Source organism: Asterias amurensis, chromosome 15 (genome assembly GCF_032118995.1).
Source record: "Asterias amurensis chromosome 15, ASM3211899v1".
Taxonomy (NCBI): Eukaryota; Metazoa; Echinodermata; class Asteroidea; order Forcipulatida; family Asteriidae; genus Asterias; species Asterias amurensis.
Window position 1 is genome coordinate 1,896,064 of NC_092662.1, and position 22,048 is coordinate 1,918,111.

Sequence of the window (22,048 nt, forward strand, 5' to 3'; positions counted from 1 at the left end):
CATTTAAGCACAAGAACTTGCTAAGCACAGAAAAACCTGGCTTAACAGAAACTTGTTATCTGCCAACATTCAATGAAGTGAACATTATTGCGACTGAGCCCCACTCAATTTTTGTTTAGCACAGAAATTGTCCAAGCGGTATTTTCTGCTTACATCTTTATGAAATTGAGCCCTAGCTGTTTCCAATATCATGAGACTGTTCGGCATCTGAATTTGCTAATGCTTTGAAAATACAAATCTTGCTGAGTAGAAGTAGGTTGCTCGTCAAAATAAAGATCTTGTAAGGAATATTGCGTGTGGTTGTTTCCTTTCCTTACAAAGGAATTCTTTACTAAAATGTGATGCACTATTAACAGCTGCAGTGCTTCTCCTTAACAAGTATGATTGTATTGCCGTTCATGTTTGTAGTAATTACCAAAGATATCCTTTAAGGCAGTGCTATTGGTGTTTACTCAAAATAATTATTAACATAAAACCTTACTTGATAACGGGTAATGGGGAGAGGTTGATAGTTTAAAACATTATGAGAAATGGTTCCCTCTGAAGTAACATAGTTTTCAAGAAAGAAGTAATTTTCCACGAACTTGAATTCGAGACCTTAACAACAAGTGATAAGGGTGTTTTTTCTTTCATTATTATCTTGCAACTTCAACGACCAATTGAGCTCAAATTTTCACAGGTTTGTTATTTTATGCATATGTTGAGACACCAAGTGAGAAGACTGGTGTTTGACACTTACCAATAGTGTCAAGTGTCTTTATACACAAAAAGTACCAAGGCACAAGTTTGTTGAGCATTATTTTCTGCTTTTAAGCAGCACTGTGGAATTGTGCCCAGCTCTGAGAACTTTTGCCCAGATTGTCTGGCCATACCAAGCGATGAGAAAACCAGTTGAAATCCAACAACCAACAATCCAACGACATAATTGATGCGATAACTGCCATCACAAACATATATTCAAAAAGAGTTTTTTTTCTTCATATTTTGCGTTACACCATTCACCGGTGAATGCTTTGCCTTTATGATGGCCCCACAATAACCTTCACGGAATGCCACCCTACTTTCATTCAGCAAACAATCGTGAACTTGTTTCATTTTTTTCCCCCACTACCTGCGTCCTTGACACTGAAAAGCACTCTATACAACTACAGGGCCAAGCCCAGGTCAGCAGTTTTGAGCTAGTTGTGTAGCGACTTTTGTCATTGATGAATAGGAATTGACCACAAAAAGCTCAAGCAATGGAAAAAAACAAAACACCCATTTATTTCAATATTTTCTTGTTTTGTCCTGATGAAATAAAACCTTTTTCTTTGAAAAACCGCCCCCTAATAAATGCAAAACCTTAATGGGCGTTACTCATCCATAACAAATAACAAACCTTCTGTGTTTTGAAAAGATATACAGTCAATTTCAAAAGCATTTTATTTTGCTCTCTTTTTAAAGGCACTGGACACTATTGGTTATTTCTCAAAATAATTATTAGCCTAAAACATTACTTGATAACGAGTAATGGGGAGAGGTTGATAAGTATAAAACATTGTGAGAAATGGTTTACTCTGATGTAATGTAGTTTTCGAAAAAGAAGTAATTTTCCACGAATTTGATTTAGAGACCTCAGATTTAGAATTTGAGGTCTCGAAATCAAGCATTTGAAAGCACACAGCTTTGTGTGACAAGGGTGTTTTTTTCTTTCATTATTATCTCGCAGCTTCGACGACCGAACGAGCTCAAATTTTCACAGGTTGTTATTTTATGCATATGTTGAGATACACCAAGTGAGAAGACTGGTCTTTGACAATTACCAATAGTGTCCAGTGCCTTTAACGTAGAGCAAAACCACACCACACAGAAAATAGAGCTTCTATGCCCAGCATGCGGACGTGTAAAAAAACTTGTATCGATGCAAATTGATTTTCTTTCAATTTGTTTTGTAGAGATCGGGTACAGTTTGTTCATGTTGCCGTCAAATGTCACGATATTAGGCCGAGGTGTTTGACACCAACTGTTCATGATTTCATTTGAGAATTTACCCCCAAAAGTACAGGACGCACAGATCAGTGCTAACTAGAAAACAGCCTAACTCGCCAAAAATGACATTTTGAGAAAAGCAGACGCAGAGATTTATAAGCTGTTTTGCTATAAAAATGGGACAAAGTGTAAGAGCGGCCTAGGTAGGATATTCACATCCATAAATAGTATGACTTTGAAACTTTGAAATGGAAAAATGCTCTCAATTTACTCAGAAATTATCTATAAGAAACCTGGGCTCGATTTCACAAAGCAATAAAATCCATCGTAAGACAAATTGTCAGTATCACCATAGTGATTTGCATTGTGACATCACACTTTACTAAGTAACTACGATTGATTAGCAGTTAAGATCAGTCGTAGCTCTTTGTGAAATCAGCCCCTGGTATGAAAAAATTCACCACAGGTATTGTAGGTCAGACTACAAGGTACTACACACTTGTGGGCTGGCACCCCCAAATAAAGAAGAACGACCGCCAACATAGGGCTAGAAAGCTCAGTTAGAGGTCATTGGTTCAAATCCTGCTCAAGTATATTTTCCTCTGTTCAACCCCTGTTTTCCTCTGTTACAAAAACTTTACCAAGTCAGTTTCCCTTGTGATTAATTGCCAGATACATCCACATCCAGATAATCAGTGCAGGTCTGATACTTCACAGAGGCAACAAAGGCGATTGCCTCCATGCCCCCTTGTCATTGCCTTGGTCGTGTTGGTGCCCTTGAAATGTTTTTTGTTTGTTTTTAAGGGTTTTTTTTTCAGGAAGGCGATTGCTTCCATGCCACCTTGTCATTGCCTTGGTCATGTTGGTGCCCTCATAATGTTCCAACAGAAATTTACAATTTCCCCATAGAGTGACAAAAATGCCTTGGTGCCCTTGCCCTTTCAAAAACCAAGCCCTGTAGTGTTATTATCCTTGTACAGGGTTGTAATGGTGGGAGAGAATATTTGTAACTGTACACCTCTTTGTAACATCCGCCCCGCCTTTACCAGAACAAAAGACAACCTCTACCCTTTTAACAATCCACTAGTCAACCATGAACTTGAGCAATAAATTATCCCAGGGATTTATTTTTATTTGTGTTCAGGAAATATGAGTTCATCCCGGTCATGAACAATAAACCCACCTGGTTAAATAGGTATGATGTGCTTACAGTGTTACGCTGCATGATTTTTATAGCTTTTTAGATACAGTAACAAACGACTGCTCGTATGCAGAAATTTGCATCTCTGTATGCAGAGTGGCATTTGTTAACGTTCACTAGCATTTTTTTATTTTAGATACTTTTTCAGGGTTCTCCAAAAAAAAACTAGAAGGGGATGTTCTCAGGCCTATAGACCTTTACCACGATGTCACCATGTTGGTCATGTTCCCTGTTTCCAGTAACAGTAATGAATGCTGACATTCAGTGCGCATGGCACCATACTATTATTTCGTCCAGCTTCAGTTTGGTTACAATGACTTTGACCTTAATCACTCTGTCACCATCTTGGTCATGTTCCCTGTTTCCAATAACAGTGAAGGAATGCTAACATTCAGTGTGCATGGTACCATACTCATATTTCGTCCAGCTTCAGTTTGGTTACAACGAGTTGGAATTCACTTCAACTCAATTCAATTTATTTATTTCATCACAGATTACAAATAAAAAGTGAAAATTCAAATTTGATACTTATAAAAAACATTACATTTTAAAAACACAGAATTAATTACAAAAATTTAGTATTAAGCAATAAGGCTTAGAATAAGATCAAGATGACCACACCAAGATGACCATATAGGGCTTAATCTGGAGGTCAGTGGTTCAGATCCCGCTATAGTAATATTTTCTTTGCTCAACTTTGACAAAACCTAATCGACTTGATCAATACATAAATAGCTAACAGTATTTCCTTTTTCCCATTGGTTTGAAGGAGTAGTCTGTTCTCGGACTCCTCAGAGCGTAAGAGCAGCCTGGAGGACAGCACACTGGGCTCGTCATCGGGCTATTCCTTATTCAGCTACTCTTCACCATGGGCTGGAGGCAACAAAGAAGGTAATAAAATAAATTTAAAATTGTTTTTTAAATAGTTTACGGCATTTGTTCCTTGTCATCAATGCATCTATTACTTGTGCCACTGCTAATGACAGAATTCTAACTGCCCACTCTTTATGGGGCATGCTCGGTGGTTTAGCAGTTAAGACAGACAGGCCAAGTTTTAGCACAGACAAATCTGCTTAGGGAGGCATCGTTGGCTTGTGCTTAAAGCGCTCACTCTGGTAATTTTTTTCATTCAGCAATTTACATTTCTTACAAATTAAATTTTTGATAAATAAACATCATTGGAAATTGTAACATATGATGTATTTTGGGGAGAGTTTGTCTTAATTTTTCTTTCAACGATGAGATGAATCAGTGGGGCAGCCATCTTGTTTCTCGTCGTTTCACAGTAATCATCAATGGATCCAAAGTGAGGCTGAAATAGTCAGGGCCCATTCTGGTTCACTGGGTGCGCTCCTATTCATAAGTTCGGTTGTGCATTATGGGAGTATGATACTGTTAAAATGGCAAAAGGGCAATAAAACATTCCCTGAATAAATTAAGGGTTGGAAGAAAAATTTAACCAAATGTCAAAACAGATGGTGACATTAAACGCGGTTGACGATGCATTCATGGGTGGTTTTTATGGGTCTGCGTTACATTCACTGCAGTTTATGGGAGTTGTTTTTGTTTTGTGTGTGTACAATTGTACATGGGAAACCTTTGTTGTGAGAATTGTGGACGATTGTTTATGAATAGAGAAACCGTGCGGTGTGTCTTTGTCAAAATGAAAAAAGGGTCGTTTCAATAAAAACAAATTTTGGGGGGTTCTGCCTCATTCGATTGCAACATTCAACTTTTCAACTCTTTGGAATATTCTCAACATTATGATCGTATATATTTATTTGTTTTTATATTCTAAAGTTGCACCTGAGTAAAATTCCTAATTATGGATATTTTCTGAAGGAACACCCGGCGTTGGTTAAAGACACTGGACACTATGGGGAATTACTCAAAATAATTGTTAGCATTAAAACCTTACTTGGTAACTAATAATGGAGAGTCGTGATGGTAGAACATTGTGAGATACGGCTCCCTCTGAAGTAACGCAGTTTTTGAGAAAGAAGTAATTCCTCACTAAAATATTTGAACTGAATTTGAGACCTCAGTATTCTTCCATTAATATTTTGTAACTTCCTCAACCAATTGATCTCAAATTTTCACAGGTTTGTTATTTTATGCATATGTTGAGATACACCATATGAGAAGACTGGTCTTTGACAATCTTATCAAAGCAGAAGTTGTCCGGTGCCTTTAAAAGGGCTATGGCTAGATGAAGGCAGACTAGCCCAAGTCGTAGCCAAATCAAGCCATTCAGACATGACCCCTGCATTATGAACATAACCTGCTGAATACGTCACAACAAGAATTGCTAGTAACTGTGGCGATTGAGGAAATTCGATGCGGCTGACTGGCACTGCATTAACCATGCACGAGGAACCGTCGTCCTGTCTCACTCGGCCGTGATGGAGCATGGCTCGGGGGTGACCAAGACACCGTGACGAGGCTGTGACAAAACAGTGAAAAACGGTTTCTCACACACCTGGGCTGGTTCAGCTCCATCAAACACACCAGTAAAATTATTCGTCTGACCCAGTATTTACATAGGCCGCAAAATTTGTCGCTGTAAATCATATTCATGGAAGAATTTATTTAGGAAATAAGTTCTCTTTAAGTAATCTTAAGTAAACTCGATTGTTTAAAAATGTAGATTTTTATACAACATAAAATCTTTGGCTGTGCTCCGGGGTCATAATGGGTTGAATTGGCTGGCATTGCCTGCTTCATGAACACGTTGTATAGCCGTGTCTTTTGCAATTCAACTCTTAGCTGCGAGTAAGGATGATTAGCCCCCCAAATTATTATTGTTATAACCGACCTGTGAAATTGTCATTTTATAAAGGTGAAAGCGTTTTTGAGATTTGCCAAAAATCTGAAGCGGTTATGACCATACAGGAAGAACAATCAGTAATTGGAATACAGTCTGAGAATTGTATCCAACAGGAACGTAGACATGGTTCCAAGTCTTTGATCGTGGCTTTTTAATGGTCCTGATAGCCACCACAAACAGCGCCCTCTTGTGATCAACCTTCGACATTTAGCCTACGATCAAAGATTGTGAGTTAGGGCCCGTGGTAGCTTATAATGTGGGGGCGTTTTTCGTGGCTCTAAGACTTGAATCAAGTCTAACAGGAAAGCTTCTCAAAATCAAACTTGGGAATCAAAAATTATTTAGTTTTCCATAACCATAACCACTTCAAACTGAAATGCTTTATACTATTGAAAGCTGCCGTAGGCTTCTAACATAAACTATGTAAGTTTTGATTGTCTTTAATTTTAATGAGCATTTACCGAAGGTTTACCCTTGCCTTGAAAAGAGATTCTTGAAAAAAACAAAACGTAAAATAAGTTTTGATTGCCAAGTATTTTAAGAGTGATAGTTCTTCCCTTTAAAAAAAAAGGAGGTCAATAAATAGGTATTTTATTCCCAAGTGAACATTAATGTGTCAGTCCAACCATCGTCCCCATTAATGTGTCAGTGTAACAATCGACCCACCAGTTTGGGCAGACACTATCTCCCTGAAGATGGGTAGCAACACTTGGTGACAACTAAAAATCATGGACAACCAAAGATGTTTCAACTCGTAAGATTGACGGGTAGTAATGAATGCAGTCATTGCTGGCGGTGGCTCCGTGATCAAATATAGGTTGCTCAACCGACAATTTTCGTCTGACAATTTTAGCCGACATTTTCTGCTGGAAAGAATCAGATTTAAAGGGAAGGTATACATTTGGTAATCATTCTTGAAATTAAAGCCGTTGGACCCTTTCGGTAAACAGTGTTGTCCAAGGCCCACACTTTGTGTTCCACAACGTCTATATCAAATAACAAACCTGTGAAAATTTAGGCTCAATCGGTCATCGGAGCCGAAAGAAAACAACAAAAAAAAAACACCCTTGTTTCCGCGCGTTTCGCCGTGTCATGACATGTGTTTCAAATAAATCCGTAATTCTCGTTAACGAGAATTTATATTGTTTGCTGTTTTCTCAAAAAGTAAAGCATTTCATGGAATAATATTTCAAGAGAAGTCTTTCACCATTGTCTTCTGTAAACCCTGTAAGTTATTTGTAAATCTGTGAACTTTTTTATTTTTGTCTGAACCGAAAGGGTCCAATGGCTTTAATGGCATTGGAAACTTACTTGGTTAGAAAATACAGTAGCTTTTGATTGTCTAAAGCATTTTAAGAACATTTTACTTTGAAGTAATGTGGTTAAGGAAAAATAAATTTGTTTTTTATCCCTCAAAATTTGAATCTGAGAAACATTTCTGTTAGATGCATTTTCTACATTCTTTGATAGCTGTAATTTAACTGAGATTGATAATATTGCAAACAAAATTATGTTAGTTCATGAATCGTTTTGTGTCGTGTTAGACAAAAACGTGGCCACCAAATACTGTACATGTAAGTTGGTTGTTCGGGTTGTTGAAATTTGTGGAAACAAGTCGATCAGAGTTGATGTACTTTGTCCAGAAAACAATGATTTACGTCACCTTTAAGAAGATCACTTTATGTATGGAAAGATTATATTCGTTAACGAGAAAGCTGTAAACTGTCGCAGAGCACGAAGTGAAATTACCTGAATATTAAGAAATATAGGGTCGACGGACAAACAGAACAAGATGAAGCTACGGAATGAAAGTTGATACTTCCTAGTTCTGAGCTATAAATAATCATTTAAAAAAGGGAAAGGTTTGTCATCTATTTTTATTGAATTTTCATTACCAGGCAAGTCCTGTGTCTGTTTGTTGCCGAGTGTGTTTTTTAAGAGATTATTTCGTTTCTGATTTATTTGTGACAAATGCAAGTTTGACAAATTAGTGGGACTGGGGTTTTTTTGCCGTGAATCAGCAGGTTTTTTTTTTACAATGGCACAACTTCATCTGGTCGGTGGTAAGAGAACACTTTTGCTGACTATAGCTGGCAAACAATTATGTGTAAGGTTAGACGTATTACTTAAAGGCGCTTAACACCTAGTGTCAAAGACCAGTATTCTCACTTGCTGCATCCCAATATGAATAAAATAACAAACCTATGAGAAATTGAGCTCAAGTGGTCAATGAAGTTGCAAGAAAATACTGAAAGAAAAAAAACACCCTTGTTGCACTGAGAAAGGCTCCAGGCCTGAAATGTTTCTCAGATTCAAATATTCTGGTGAGAAATTATCTCTTTCTCAAAAACAATGTTACTTCAGAGGGAGTCTTTTCTCACAACATTTATACTATTAACAGCTCCTCGTTGCCTACTATTGTTTATTTCATTACAGGCCTGATACTTCACGGAGGCAACAAAGACGATTGCCTCCATGCCCCCTGGTCATTGCCTTGGTGTCCTTGAAATGCTACAATAGAAATTTACAATTTCCTTATAGGGTGTCCTTTTACCAAGGAGAAAATGCCTTAGTGCCCTTGCCCTTTCAAAAACGAAGTATACTATACAGGCCTGCTAATATTCTGTTTAGTTATAACCAAATGTGTCTAGTGCCTTTAAAGTAGGGTCCAGGCCTGATACTTCACGAAGGCAACGAAGGCGATTGCCTCCATGCCCCCTGGTCATTGCCTTGGTGCCCTTGAAATGCTCCAGTATAAATTTACAATTTCCTTATAGGGTGTCCTTTTACCAAGAAGAAAATGCCTTGGTGCCCTTGCCCTTTCAAAAACGAAGTATACTGTACAGGCCTGCTAATAATCTGTTTAGTTATAACCAAATGTGTCCAGTGCCTTCAAAGGTAGGGTCCTACAATGTACTTCCACCAGCAAGGTCATTCATAGAAGTTGACGTTCCATCTTTCTCCCATCCCGCGGCCCGTCACCTTAGCGGCCAACAAGCTCATCTTGATGGATCTAATCGGCTTGTCAGGCCAAAACCTTTAGCAGTCTCGCACGGTCAGTTCAGTTTCCCCCCGTGGGGGTCAGTGCCTTTATCATCCCCCCAACCTCTCACCTCCGAGAAAGGAAATAAAAAAGATGACTTGAGGGGAAACGGAATGAAATCATTGTTCGTAGACAAAAAATGGTAATCTCTTAAAAAGCTTCATTGTCAGAGTTTTTTGGGAGACTGCGCACAACATGTGTATTATTTGACAATATTGTATTACTTGAGCGTGGATGATGGATGACCCCTTGACTAAAGCACTTCAAGCATTCGTTTTTTTGCTAACGAGATGCACAGCTTTTCTTTCAGTACTTCTTTCTTCTTAAATTTTTATTTGAGAAAACAGAATTAGCTGTTGCAAACAACTTACCAACCAAATTGACCGATGGTATAAATGCAACAAAAATAGTTAATGCCCTGACGTTTCGACCCTAGCAGAGTCTTTCTCGCTAAATGACAACACAACAAACATGAACAGGTAACTAAGTGAAACATAAGCAGTGAAGTTGAAATACATGATGGGGTTTGAAAGCATAAAGAAATAAAAACAAGGGGTAAACAATGAATACGGGGGACAAGGAGGGGGTTGGGGTTGGACGGAAGACAAAATTTATTCGCTCACAACAATCATTCTTAGCGGAAACATGTTACCTGCTGTGTTGTTACATTATGTCTTCACTCGTGACTGGCTCTCTGCGAAATGTATTAGGGAATCTACTGAAGTAATTTGACCTGATGTTAGTGTCCTCGTGTTCTCAATAACCTACTAAGCAAAAAGGGAAGTCTTGTATATCAAAATTAATTGTCTTAGCAGGGAACCAGTTGCTTGTCATACAATTGCATTGGAGTAGACTACCTGGGTTTTTTTTCGGCTGAGCACCAGTCACATTTCGTTGCATAGCATTGGAGCACTCTTGTAATCTTTTTTTTTGTGTAGCAGAATTTTTTCTTTGCCAAGCATAGTTTTTTTTGCTTAACATTTCGTGGAAAATCTGTATTTTGTAGAACTGTAGTAGAAATATTGCAATTTTCTTCTTTAATTTGAAACAAAATTATATAAAAACCTGAAATTTTTAGTTGTTCTTTGTTGACACTTAAAAAAGGGACAAATTTAATAAGGGATGTTGCGCTTGATTACACAAAGAGGATAGATGGATCATATGAATACGTATTCTAATGCGAAAAACGTATTCATTATTGAGAAAACCATTACCTCCACTATTTGCAGATGCACTGCACAGGTACGCGGAGTATTTATCGTTCATTTAGCACGAGAACTACTCGTTCTAAAAAAAAATTGCATCCAACCTTTAAATACCTCTAATGATGACAAATTTGACCCCAAAAACGTTCACATAAGGGGCTGATGAATTTATTTACTGCCATCCTCCCCCCCCCCCAACCCAACCATCACTTGAATTATTAACAACTCCTGTGAGATTGTCCCTTGGAAAGGACAGCTCTTAAATGTTAACATCCACAAAAATCAGAGTTATCCGCTTATACGCGTCGGCCTCGGCAAGTGCAACAACCGCCAACACCGATCCTACGTGTTCTAATTTGAAATTACTAGAGCGTAAACTGTCAAGAGCGCCAGATCAAAGCCTTTCATCCCACGCTGTGGAACGTTTTCAGATCAAAACGAGAGCCTTTTAAAACTGGTTAATTATTGTACCTGCCTGAGAACAAGAAATTATAATTTGATTTTGTTGCAGTTAGTGGTAAAAGGGAGAGTTTTGCATGAATCATATTCAACATGTTGTATATGTGCATTGTCTAACTACTGTAATTGAAAAAAAAAATAATGTTTTTGCAAACTGTGTGCCAACAAAAAGGACCTCTTAAAATTATGAACGGCTTGACTTTTCGACCCTAGCAGAGTCCGTCTGGAAGGTTTAAAACAAATGTTATTTTATAATCATTATTTATTTGACCAAAACAACAGGAAATGTACAAAATATATACCGTACAACAGCACAAAATAATAAATATGTACAAAATAACATGAAAGGAAACAAAAGAAATACACGGGTACAAACATCTTAAAAGGGCCTATACAACTAACCGAGGACGAGAATGAGGACGAAAGAGTCTCGATTATACAAACCTAAATTCTGTAATCTAAAGTTTTTGCACTATTTATACAAAATAGACTGCAAACTGTTGAACAATTGTGTACGACCCAGCAAAAACAACTTTTGTGGAAAAAAAATTCACAACCGGGAGTAAATTTTTTTGTCCCCTACTCGGAAATCATTTCATCCTTTTTTCCTCTCTATTTTCTTCACTTTTCCAGGAGGACACAATCTGACTCCTTCCCCGTTCTCCAGCTCTCCCAGCTCGCCCCGTTCTCAGTCTCCGAGTGTCCAAGGTGGGCAGATGATGTCTAAGAACCTCGGGGGTCTGGGAGGAGGCCTTGGGTGGGGCGGTGAGCGTGGGGCGACTGCTTGGAGTAACCCCGCCCTGGGCAATCAGCTGTCCAGCTCGCCAACGAGCGGTCTGCTTCCAGATTCTATTCAGGTACTTAACTTTATTTTATTTTGCAGGGATGTATTTTCTCCGTTTTTAACTGGAAATCTTTTTTTTTTTTTTTTTTACCCACCTCCCTGGTATTGACACTTTTGTCCTTAAGCAAGACATTTAACCATTATTACTTCATCCTTCAGATGCGACATAAACCTGTTGGTTCTATTGGTTGTGTAATACACAAAGAACCCAGTTACACATATTGTTGAATGCGCCACAGTACCTTGTAAACCATTAGAAGATGCTACGTAAATGGGTCTCATGATTTAAAAACACAGCTCTACTTATCCTGTTAAAAACAAATTATGATTTAACAACCCAGTTCATGTATCGTTAAGAGAAGGGGTTCGCTACTGTGTCTACGGCATGGCTGTGGCAGATTTCATCACATGAAAACCCTTATAAAGTGCTTTGCGATGACACCAAAAACAGTTGTAGTATAGTTTGGATTTCATTAAATGGATGTATTGGTTCTTCATGCCCCCCTTTTTTTTGTCTTCACAGTCAATCTGGGCCACTCCCCTAGGAAGCTCCTCCTCCCACAAGCCATCCCCTCTGGAGGAATTGCTGAAGCGCCAGCAGATGACCGATCAAAGGTGAAGGAAACCAATAGAGGACTCCAAAGCAAGAGAAGCGAAAACAAAATAAACGGTAAGGAAATCAGAAAAAAACCAGCAGCGAGAGAGACTGTCATGGCGTGGCAGAGTCTCATCTGTGTCTGTCACAGGGTGTGTCACCCTGTCTGTCACCGTGTCTGTGACTGGATATGTTGTGTTTGCATCAATATCCCCCCTAAGCGGGCGAATGGCGCCCTCGTCTGGCAGCAGCGAGAGAGAAAACAAACACAGGAATCAACAACGCTTGAGATTTGGTGTGTTTTTTTCTTCTTTTTCTGACGACAGACCGCTACGGTTTAGATACATCAATTTTTTAAAGTTTTTTTGTGTGTATGTCACAGCGGTAGGGGGGTTTGCGTCGTCAGGTTTGTCATACGGTCTGGCAGGGTGTCTATCACTGGATACGTCACCCAGTGCGTTGCTAGACGCAACCTGTTCACGTACGGTTTAAAACAACGTCGACTTTTGTCATCGTTGCACTCACACGACTATATAGACAGTTTGCCAGTACATTGTGATGTATTAAACTGAACTGGTTCACTCTTACCCAGCTTGAACTGGGTTCATTATTATCGAGAGTAATTTATTTCCACTTATTAAATTATTTGGTCAGCCATGTATTTTCAAAGCGGGGCTTTGTTACCAGCGTCGAGCGGAGTTAATAATTAACTATCTATTCTATTCTTTATTGAGACTAACAATAATTTGTTATGGGCGGGCTTGACAATGGTTTAGATTGGACACAACCGTGTCAAAACTAGAAGCTCCTTCGCAAGGATAACAGGAGAACATGCAGTTATACTTGAGACCTGAGTGCCGTTTTGTTGTGGTGCTCACGGGAAAATGCTACTTGTAGATATCGGGTGCATCATGAAGGCACTCTACTACAGCCTGGACTTGCTTTTGTTCCACAGCCGTGTGTCTTGACAAAAAGGTGCTTGGGGGTAGATAAGAATAATCGGTCATGCCTTGCTACGTCTCAAACCAGATAAATTGCATTGGTTGATAAAGTGGTGTCTCCATAACCTGGATAACTTGCAATGGTTGATAGGTTAGCATCTCCATTACTTTGGATAACTTGCATTGGTTGATAAGTTAGTGTCTCCATAACTTGGATAACCTGTTTGGTTGATAAATTGGTGTCTCCATAACCTGGATAACTTGCATTGGTTGATAAGTTTGTGTCTTCATAACCAGGATAACTTGCATTTGTTGATAAGTTAGTGTATCCATAACCGGGATAACTTGCAATGGTTGATAAGTTAGTGTATCCATAACCGGGATAACTTGCATTGGTTGATAAGTTTGTGTATCCATAACCGGGATAACTTGCAATGGTTGATAAGCATGTGTCTCCATAACCTGGATAACTTGCATTGGTTAATAAGTTAGTGTATCCACAACCAGGATAGCTTGCATTTGTTCATAAGTTAGTGTATCCATAACCGGGATAACTTGCATTGGTTGATAAGTTAGTGTCTCCATAACTTTGGATAAGTTATCTGCTTTCACCAGTGTGTGTTTTGAGTCTCGCTATGTTTTCCTTGCACCAATATAGTGGGTCATGACTATCTAACAGTAAATAGTTTAACCAGTTAGCCTTGTCTGATAGACACAAAACCAGGGTTTATGCTAGTTATGTAACTTTGTGGTGTTGCAACTGGTTACAGGTCGATTATGAATAATATAACAGTTAATCAGTTTAAAACCTGTTGATGCTGCAGAGGTTTAGAACTTAACCTGGATATATATGCTAGTTATTTCTTTGTCATATTGCAGCTTGTAAAGCTTGATTTAGGAATGATGACAATCTGAAATGCCTAAAGAAGCAAATAGTTTAATCAGGACTTAAGCCTACATTAATTATTACTTTGTCACATTGTAACCAGCTTAAAGGAAATATTTCACATTTACTACAATCGTCTATAATATCTAAACCAGTTTATGGTTAGCGAAATATCGGATTAACATAAGTTGTGCCTCAATTTCTAAGTAAGTTAATAACTTAAATTTCCCTCTCTCTTTTTTTTTAGGTTAAGCACAATTGTTGATTACTGGTAGTTAATTTAACTTAATCCATTTTGTTCAAGAAAGTATCTTAGGGTACCACTGGGTATTTCTAGGAATACTTCATATATTTCTCGTCGGATCCTAAAATAAATTTGATATATGATATTTCATTTAGTTATTATCAATTTATTCCCCTCCCAACTCCCCTGTTTATTTTAACATAATTGGATAGATTGAATGAACACGTTTATAGACTATATTCAAATTTTTAACGGAATATCTTTTTGATACTCAAGGTTTGGGGTTTTTATTTCCCATGTGGGTTGTCAGTAGTTGGTATCTTGCATCACTTTGGTCGTATTATTATGATAATCAAGTGATATAATCCTGCTGGGTCGGATTACCGGTGATTGAGCTGATGGTCAGTCAGCATAAAACGGACCCTTTCACTTTCATTTTTTTTTTTTTTTCATGGAGGATGTGGGTGGAGGCCGGTAAATATTCTACAATAGAAACCTCACTTTGGCACTTTTTGGGAGTTCTGTGATTTCAAAGACCACACAACAAACGCATCTGGGTTGTTGATTTCTCCAATCGTTAAAACCTGAGATCTACTGCCATGAAGGGTAGACCAGTTTCGATTTTTTGGTCAGTTGGTAAAATGATGAAAACTGCTTACTCAAAAGTGCTCCTGAACGTTACCAACATTATTTATATGAAGAATTTGGGAAGTGATTGCAGGAAAAGTAATTTTTTCAAAGAGATGTCTTTAAGAGGACACCTGGCCCAATTTCATGGCTTAACTTACCGTTAGCAAAAACACTTACGATAGCAGAAAAGTTGCTGGTTAATGTAAGCGTCTATTACTGGTCAGCAAGGAATTGTTGTCTGTGCCCATGCACATTTTATGATAACTATGTATTACACAATAGCTGCCAGCTCTCCCTGATTCTGTGCACAGTTTCCTAAAGATGAACCAATCTTTTCATGTTCTGATGAATGAATTTGAAAAAAACTCCTCGATAATGGAAACTTTTCCCGCTGTTATTTTGAAGGTAATTCTAAATACCTCCCTGACTGTTTAACAAAATCCTTCTGTTTGTAAGATGCAAAACGTTGACAGTTCTGATCACACAGCCTGTGCAGTAATTCTGCGCTAAGCAGGGAATGAAGACCGTAAGCGCAGAACTATGCAGTAAGAAGAGCCATCTTGAATTTGGGCCTAGATTGTGTTCTTTATTGCACAATTAGGACATTCTTATTTTCAGCAAATTGTTCTAAATTCTACTATTTTTCATTATCTTGAATCAGGTTCAATTAACACCACTGCACCACTGGCCTAAGTCCAGTATTTTAGCACGTAACCATTCACCTCATAACCAAGGTCCTATAATCTAGTGGTTTTCCCAAACTTTTTAAGAAATGTACTGGTATACACTTAAAACAGATTCATCGCCAAACATTCAGCAAATATCGGAAATAGAGAAAATAATATTTCTTGTGGATTCCACAAGACCTGTGCTATAGTGGAGCGTCCAGATGACCTTTGGTGTAGTGGAGATTCCACAAGACCTGTGGAGTGGAGATTCCACAAGTCCAGTGTGGATTCCACAAGACCTGTGGTTTAGTGGAGATTCCACAAGAACTGTGGTGTAGTGTAGATTCCACAAGACCTGTGATTTAGTGGAGATTCCACAAGAACTGTGGTGTAGTGTAGATTCCACAAGACCTGTGGTCTAGTGGAGCGTCCAGATGACCTGCGGTGTAGTGGAGATTCCACAAGACCTGTGGTCCAGTGTGGATTCCACAAGACCTGTGGTCCAGTGTAGATTCCACAAGACCTGTGGTGTAGTGGAGACCTGGGCCCAATTTCATAGAGCTGCTTAAACACAAAAAGTAGCTAAACACAACAAGATTATGCTTAACCAAAATACCCTTATATACACAGTATCCGACTGATATCCTGCATATTATTGCTTAGCAGAAAGATGTTAAGCATAAAATGATGCTTAAGCAGCCCTATGAAATTGGGCACTGTAGTCAAGTGGAGAGTTTACAAGACTTGTGGTTTTGTGGAGACTTGACAAAACATGTAGCTCTTGGAGACTTTCGTGATATTCATGTCATGTATATACAATTTTTTTTAAACTCAACCCATATCTGGCTGGAATAAAAATGTATCAGTTTTGCTTGCTGAATAAATGTTAACAACCTTGAGTTTCTGTTATCAAGAAGCCATCTGTCTCAGGTTACTTTTGTTGAGGGTTTTGTTTTGTTTGAGGGTATGTTTCTATTTGGGTTGTGGGGTTTTGGGACGAGGGAGGTTGCAGTATTGAACCCAGGACACTTAAGCCTGGTTCATACTTCCTGGGAATGCGAATGCGAAGCGAATGTTGATTTACAAATTCACAACAAATAATTTGCAGCAGTTCAACTCTGCTTGAATCAGGAGAGCTGTGACGTCAAATTCGCTTATTATTCGCAGGAAGTATGAAAAGGGCTTTACATCGGAAGAGTAGGGGTTAACCAGAGTTTCTGGTTCACGTAGCAAGCATACAGGTTTCCTCGAGCTTGAACGCTACCGTGATTAAGCTCACTTAGAAGGCATCATTGGTTTATTATAACCAGAAATGTATAATAGTAACAAAATAGACATAATAATTTAGCTGTTGCAAATCTATAATTATTTTTATTTTAAGGAACAAAATTTCGAATTTATGAAGGTGAAACTAGAATCCTGAAATGGCCTTGGTTGTTAGTAGGCCTTAGACTGGGCTAAAGTATGCAGAAAATGTTTTTCCAAATTTTAAAAGAGCTTAAAATATACTGTGGTTAAAAATAGTGAATCCTTTTTTGTTATTCACCCCCACAAGTCGTTGTTGAATCCCTATGATTACTTTATCTCGTCATTTACTAATTTCCTAAAAGTGTGTGGGTTTAAAGAATTACGTACTGCAATATCCTTTTTGGAATATACTAATAATCTCAAATTGCGCTCGGCAGCGCTGCGTAATGGTTGTACTTGGGTGCACTCAACCGTATAATGCGTGCTTCATTAGCTCCGGAGGACAGTGAACCAAACTCATTTTGATCCACCTCCCCCCCTCTTTTCTTCCCGTATTTTCCCAAACTTGAGAGTAGCTACGATACATTCATTGAAGGTTTTTATTTGTCTTGCATGTTGCTGGCACTCGTATTCATGTTCACACTGGGGCATCATTCACTAATTCAATGATTGTTTATCCCTCCATCTTCCCTCCCCCACCTTCCCTTACCTTTACTCCGCCCATTTTACTCCGACAGCTTTTGATAGTATAAAACATGGTGAGATATGGCTCCCTCTGAAGTAATGTAGTTTTTGAAAAAGATGTAATTTCTCACTCAAATAGTGAAAGGCAAATAAAAAATTTGCGCACCAGGGTTTCTTTTCTTTCACTGTTCTCGTGCAACTTCGATGATCAATTGAGGCAAAATTTCCACAGGTTGATTATTTTATGCATATGTTGGGATACACCAAGTGAGAATATAGGTCTTTGACAAATACCAAATGTGTCTAGTGCCTCAAGAGAATTTTTCAAGGGTTGATTTTCCTCAGAGCTTACCCTCACTCCCTCCCCTTGACATGCCCCCCTTCAGCCTCCACACCGCCCACCGCTACATTTTCTTGTTCTTTGTTACCTTGGTGCACTGACTTGTGGCTGATCCTTTGTCTCGTTTTGTGGGTCGCACAGTCGACGGTTGTCACCCGGCCGTGCCACCCGTCAAAAATGCTCAATTTCCCCGACGCCTCTCAGTGATTAAAAACATTCAATTTGCATGCCTCGTTCGTCCGACAAAAAATACTGCAACAGTCTATACTCGGTAAACTGTTGCTTGATTGAACACGTTGGTTTGTAACTCAAGAGCCAGCCCTCTTCTGTTTTGTTTTTTGTTTTTTTGTCTTCTACTGTTCCTTTCTAAATACTTTCTTATACTGAGGATCTTTGAACTGAAATGACCTCTTGATCGTTGCTTAGCGGGGAAGAAAATGTTTGCTAAGCAGGAGTATTGGATAGGGTTTTAATAGATGATAAATTTGCATCAGGGATAAGGGATTTATGTAAGACTTAAAATCTTTGTACTGAAATGACCTCGGCTTTTAATTTTTGCTTGTAAGCCCGCGTTTGCTTAGCATGGAAGGAAAGTTTGGCTTAGCAGGATTATTGCATGCTGTTTTAATATTGTAGGTAATAAATTTGCATTGGGGATAAACAATTTTATTAAGGACTGATGATCTTTGTTCTGCAAGTTACCTCGACTTCGTCTCGGTAAAATTATCAAGAACCAGGCCTCGTTGGGATTCAACCACTAGTTGAAATTACAGAGTGGTGGTTGACTCTACACTGAAGCCCCTGAACCCCTATAAAAATAGGCCCACTTATCTCTTATCTCTTTAGTATCCTGACGATGACTAGAGCAAGCTAGTCGAAACGTTGAGACCAATGTAAGAACTCACTCCGCAGTAGTGCAGTTAATAACGATCCTATAAGCTAAAGTAAATAAATAAATAAACAATTCCACTCAGGAAATTACCGAGTATACTGTGCTTAACACACATCTGTGTTTGGGTAAAACAAAAAAGATTATTCTTTATCCCTGATGCAATTTTAATATTATTTGAAATTGTTGCAGTACCCACTGCTTAAATATAGGATTGAAACTGCCCTTAGCTACTGGGCAAGCTCAGTGGTCTAGTGGTAAGACATCTGCCCTAGAATTGCTATGGTTGTGGGTTTGAATCCAACCCAAGTATTATACCTGTGGGGTTTTCGTAGGCCTCGGGAAAGTACTGAGTGTTTTTCACACATAGGTACATGTATAACTTTTGGGGTGGTCTACTGGCAAGAAATCTGCCCTGGAATAGCAAAGGTCGTGGCTTCCAATCCCACCTAAGTAGTACTAGATACTTGCCTGTGTTTTGTTTTTAACAGGAGCCAGGAAAGTACTTAATATAAAGTGTGTAACGCACATCGGTTTTGTAAAACACAAATAATGTAAAATTGAACTTTTTACCACAGCTACACAAGTGTCCTGCAAGCATATCCTATGATGACCATTTGTCGAAATTAGATTTGTGGGCAAATTAATGACAATGTTTTCTTTCTGCCTAACTGGGTGTGCTCACTCTATGTTATAATTAGTAATAACTCAAACAATTAATTACCAATTGAGCACCTTGTAGTTGTACGTCTTTTAGGAAGTTGACATAAGATGTTTCATAAGGTGATATCTTTGTAACTATTGTCACTTCTGAGAAACTGGCAAGGAAATGTCCGTACAATCTGAAAGTGATAATCGTTGAGTGATTCACTTCCACATACAGATTGCTAAACTAATATGATTATAGCTCTAGACGCATCTTGGATCTGGGGGGTTGTAGGATCTTGGTATATGTCTACCTATTGGACAGTTTACGTGTAGGCCTAGTGATCAAAACCGGTGAACAGTTTTGTAAGTAAGAACAAAAAAACAGGGGTGAAAAAGGGGACAATGTAGTGACACAGTTAAGTTTGTGGTTGTGTAGGTATATCATTCTCTTTTGTTGCATGACACCTAGGTCATACAATCATTTTTTCTTCCATTCATACCTGTTCATTCTAAAACGAGGCTGAGAGGTTGTTAGTCTGGTCTCCCTTTTATGAAACGAAAGTTACAACTGTAAAAGTTGTCAGTCAGTACACTGGAAACAAGGCAATCTCAAGTCAAATGATAATGGACCAGTGGTGGTTCAGTTCATTGGTAACTGCTCTATATTACGACAAGTAGACAAAAAAAATGAATTTACATGCTAAGAGCAAGTTTGATCATAGGACTATAGTTGGCTGTGGACCTTTATCATGCTGCCTCCATCTTGGTCATGGTCCTCGTATCCAATAACAGTATTGAATGCTCATATTTTTTTTTGCAAATAGGAACCAGACTGTTTTTGTCCTTCCAGCCTCGGTTTGGCAATGTTGATATCAACAGGGGAAATTCAAGATGGCTGCATCGCGATAAAGGTCTATTGTCAACCATTTGGCAATTTTGCTTGGTACCCAGGATGTATTTCATGCATAGGTAACCATGGAACATTGACTAGTGTTTGACAAATGGTCACTGATCGAACTTGCCCCTAGAGTGAAGGTCAAAGAAAGGAAAATACACTAGGGGTGTTTAGGAACATAGGCCTGTAACCCAGTTTAGATTGAATAACCTTTGTGGGTGCGTTAAGGTAATGGCTCATCGCTCTACACTCCCTATATTGAATTAGTCATGTATAATCCCAAAGACACTGATGGTGTGTGCGTAAAATCGCCAAAGGGCCCGCTTAAGGGCCCCGTACAACAAAAGGTGTCTGAAATGACTTCAATCTCATTTTTTAATATCGGGTCGTGAATTGGTTTAACCACAGCTTTTCGATGAAAGACAAAGATATTTTTGTTTTTATTGAAGAGCGTGGAGTGACAGCCTGAGACTCTGAAGAAAATTACATTCAATACTTCATAATGAATTATTGGTTTAGAAATATTGGTTTTTATGGTGCAATGTTTAGGACTACGAATCAGCTTTGGAAACTCAAAGGCTGTTATGTGTTTTATGAAGAAATTCCAAATCTGGCCTGAGATTTTTGTTTTAATGTTGCTTTTCTTGTATTGTGCCAAATCAAGTTTAAGATGGAACCACATACACTAAGTACATGTTTCTTCAGCTGGTAATCTGGGACCAATTTCATGGCACTGCTTACTTCAAAATAACATGCTTACGATGCCCTGGATGCACAAGTATCTATGGGCTGTAAGCACCGAATGCCGCGCTAAGCAGTGTAAATGACTTGGGGCCCTGTTGACTAGTGCGCAACAGCTGAGTAAGTTTTTTTGTGAAAAAAGCAGCTTGAAAAAAATGTGTCCGATATGTAATCAGAGATCATTGTAACAGCATAATGAATGTTATATAAAGCACCGATACTTATTTTAGTTTTTCCTAAAGGGATTTCCATGTAACTTGTATTCATATGTCTCAACTATGACAGACTTCGTCTAATTTTGTCCAATCAATAATCTTTTTATACATCCAACGTGCACGTGTCTATTTATTTATAAGTGCACATATTTACTTACATCTTATTTGATTCAGTCGACCATCATTGTTCGGCTATTGGGTTTCAAGGCAGGTTCACCGTCATGCAGCGCTTTCAAACACAGCAGAAAGAAACTCCTCTCGTTGAACAAAGAGATATTCCTGAGCTAGCCGATAGCGTCGTTGTGCCACATGACAAATACCCTTGGATACAGTTGTAGCGAGGATATTTCTTTTCTTTTTTCGTTCGTATCTTGGGAGGGGGTATTATAAAGATAGTTTATTGAGCGGGATGACGTTGGACTTGTTGGGAAATGGAGTTGTCAGATTGTTTTGTATAAGCAGTCATCGGACACTTTTCAATGAGTTTTCTTCTTTTTGTGCGAATTGAAAAAAGAAAATCATGGACTGTGAGTCAGATTTTAAGAATAGCTAAGACCGATAATTAGTCTCTAGAGTTGATTTGAGTCTTTTGTTGGTCTGCAGTGGGAGGGTTGGCGTTATTTTTAAACGGCTTCTATTCTTCATTGGTTTTTACGTCGTTTCCTAAAATGGTCACATTTAACGGCGATGTGTAAAGTTCAGGTATCTGTGTGAACTTTATTTGGGTTAAATGTTTGCATCTTTTTGTAAGTACATGCATCCTTCTTTATAGCTTTGTTTACTTATCAAATTTTGCCTGAAAATGTGCACAAGGCTATGTACACAAGGCCTTGTACACTTTTTCACGAAAAATGTGACAAGTACACAAGGCTATAAT

The 22,048-nt window shown here is 38.5% G+C and overlaps 1 protein-coding gene across 1 annotated transcript in view; it reads left to right on the plus strand.

The window, feature by feature from the left end:
• Nucleotides 1–16,429, plus strand: part of LOC139948058 (uncharacterized) — a 43,063-nt gene extending 26,634 nt beyond the window's left edge. Inside the window, exons 15-17 of the mRNA XM_071946065.1 lie at nucleotides 3,939–4,060; nucleotides 11,337–11,560; nucleotides 12,071–16,429. Of these exons, the coding sequence (XP_071802166.1) occupies nucleotides 3,939–4,060; nucleotides 11,337–11,560; nucleotides 12,071–12,166 (442 nt within the window). The 3' untranslated portion in view covers nucleotides 12,167–16,429. The remainder of the gene's footprint in view (nucleotides 1–3,938; nucleotides 4,061–11,336; nucleotides 11,561–12,070) is intronic.
• Nucleotides 16,430–22,048: the final 5,619 nt, after the last annotated feature.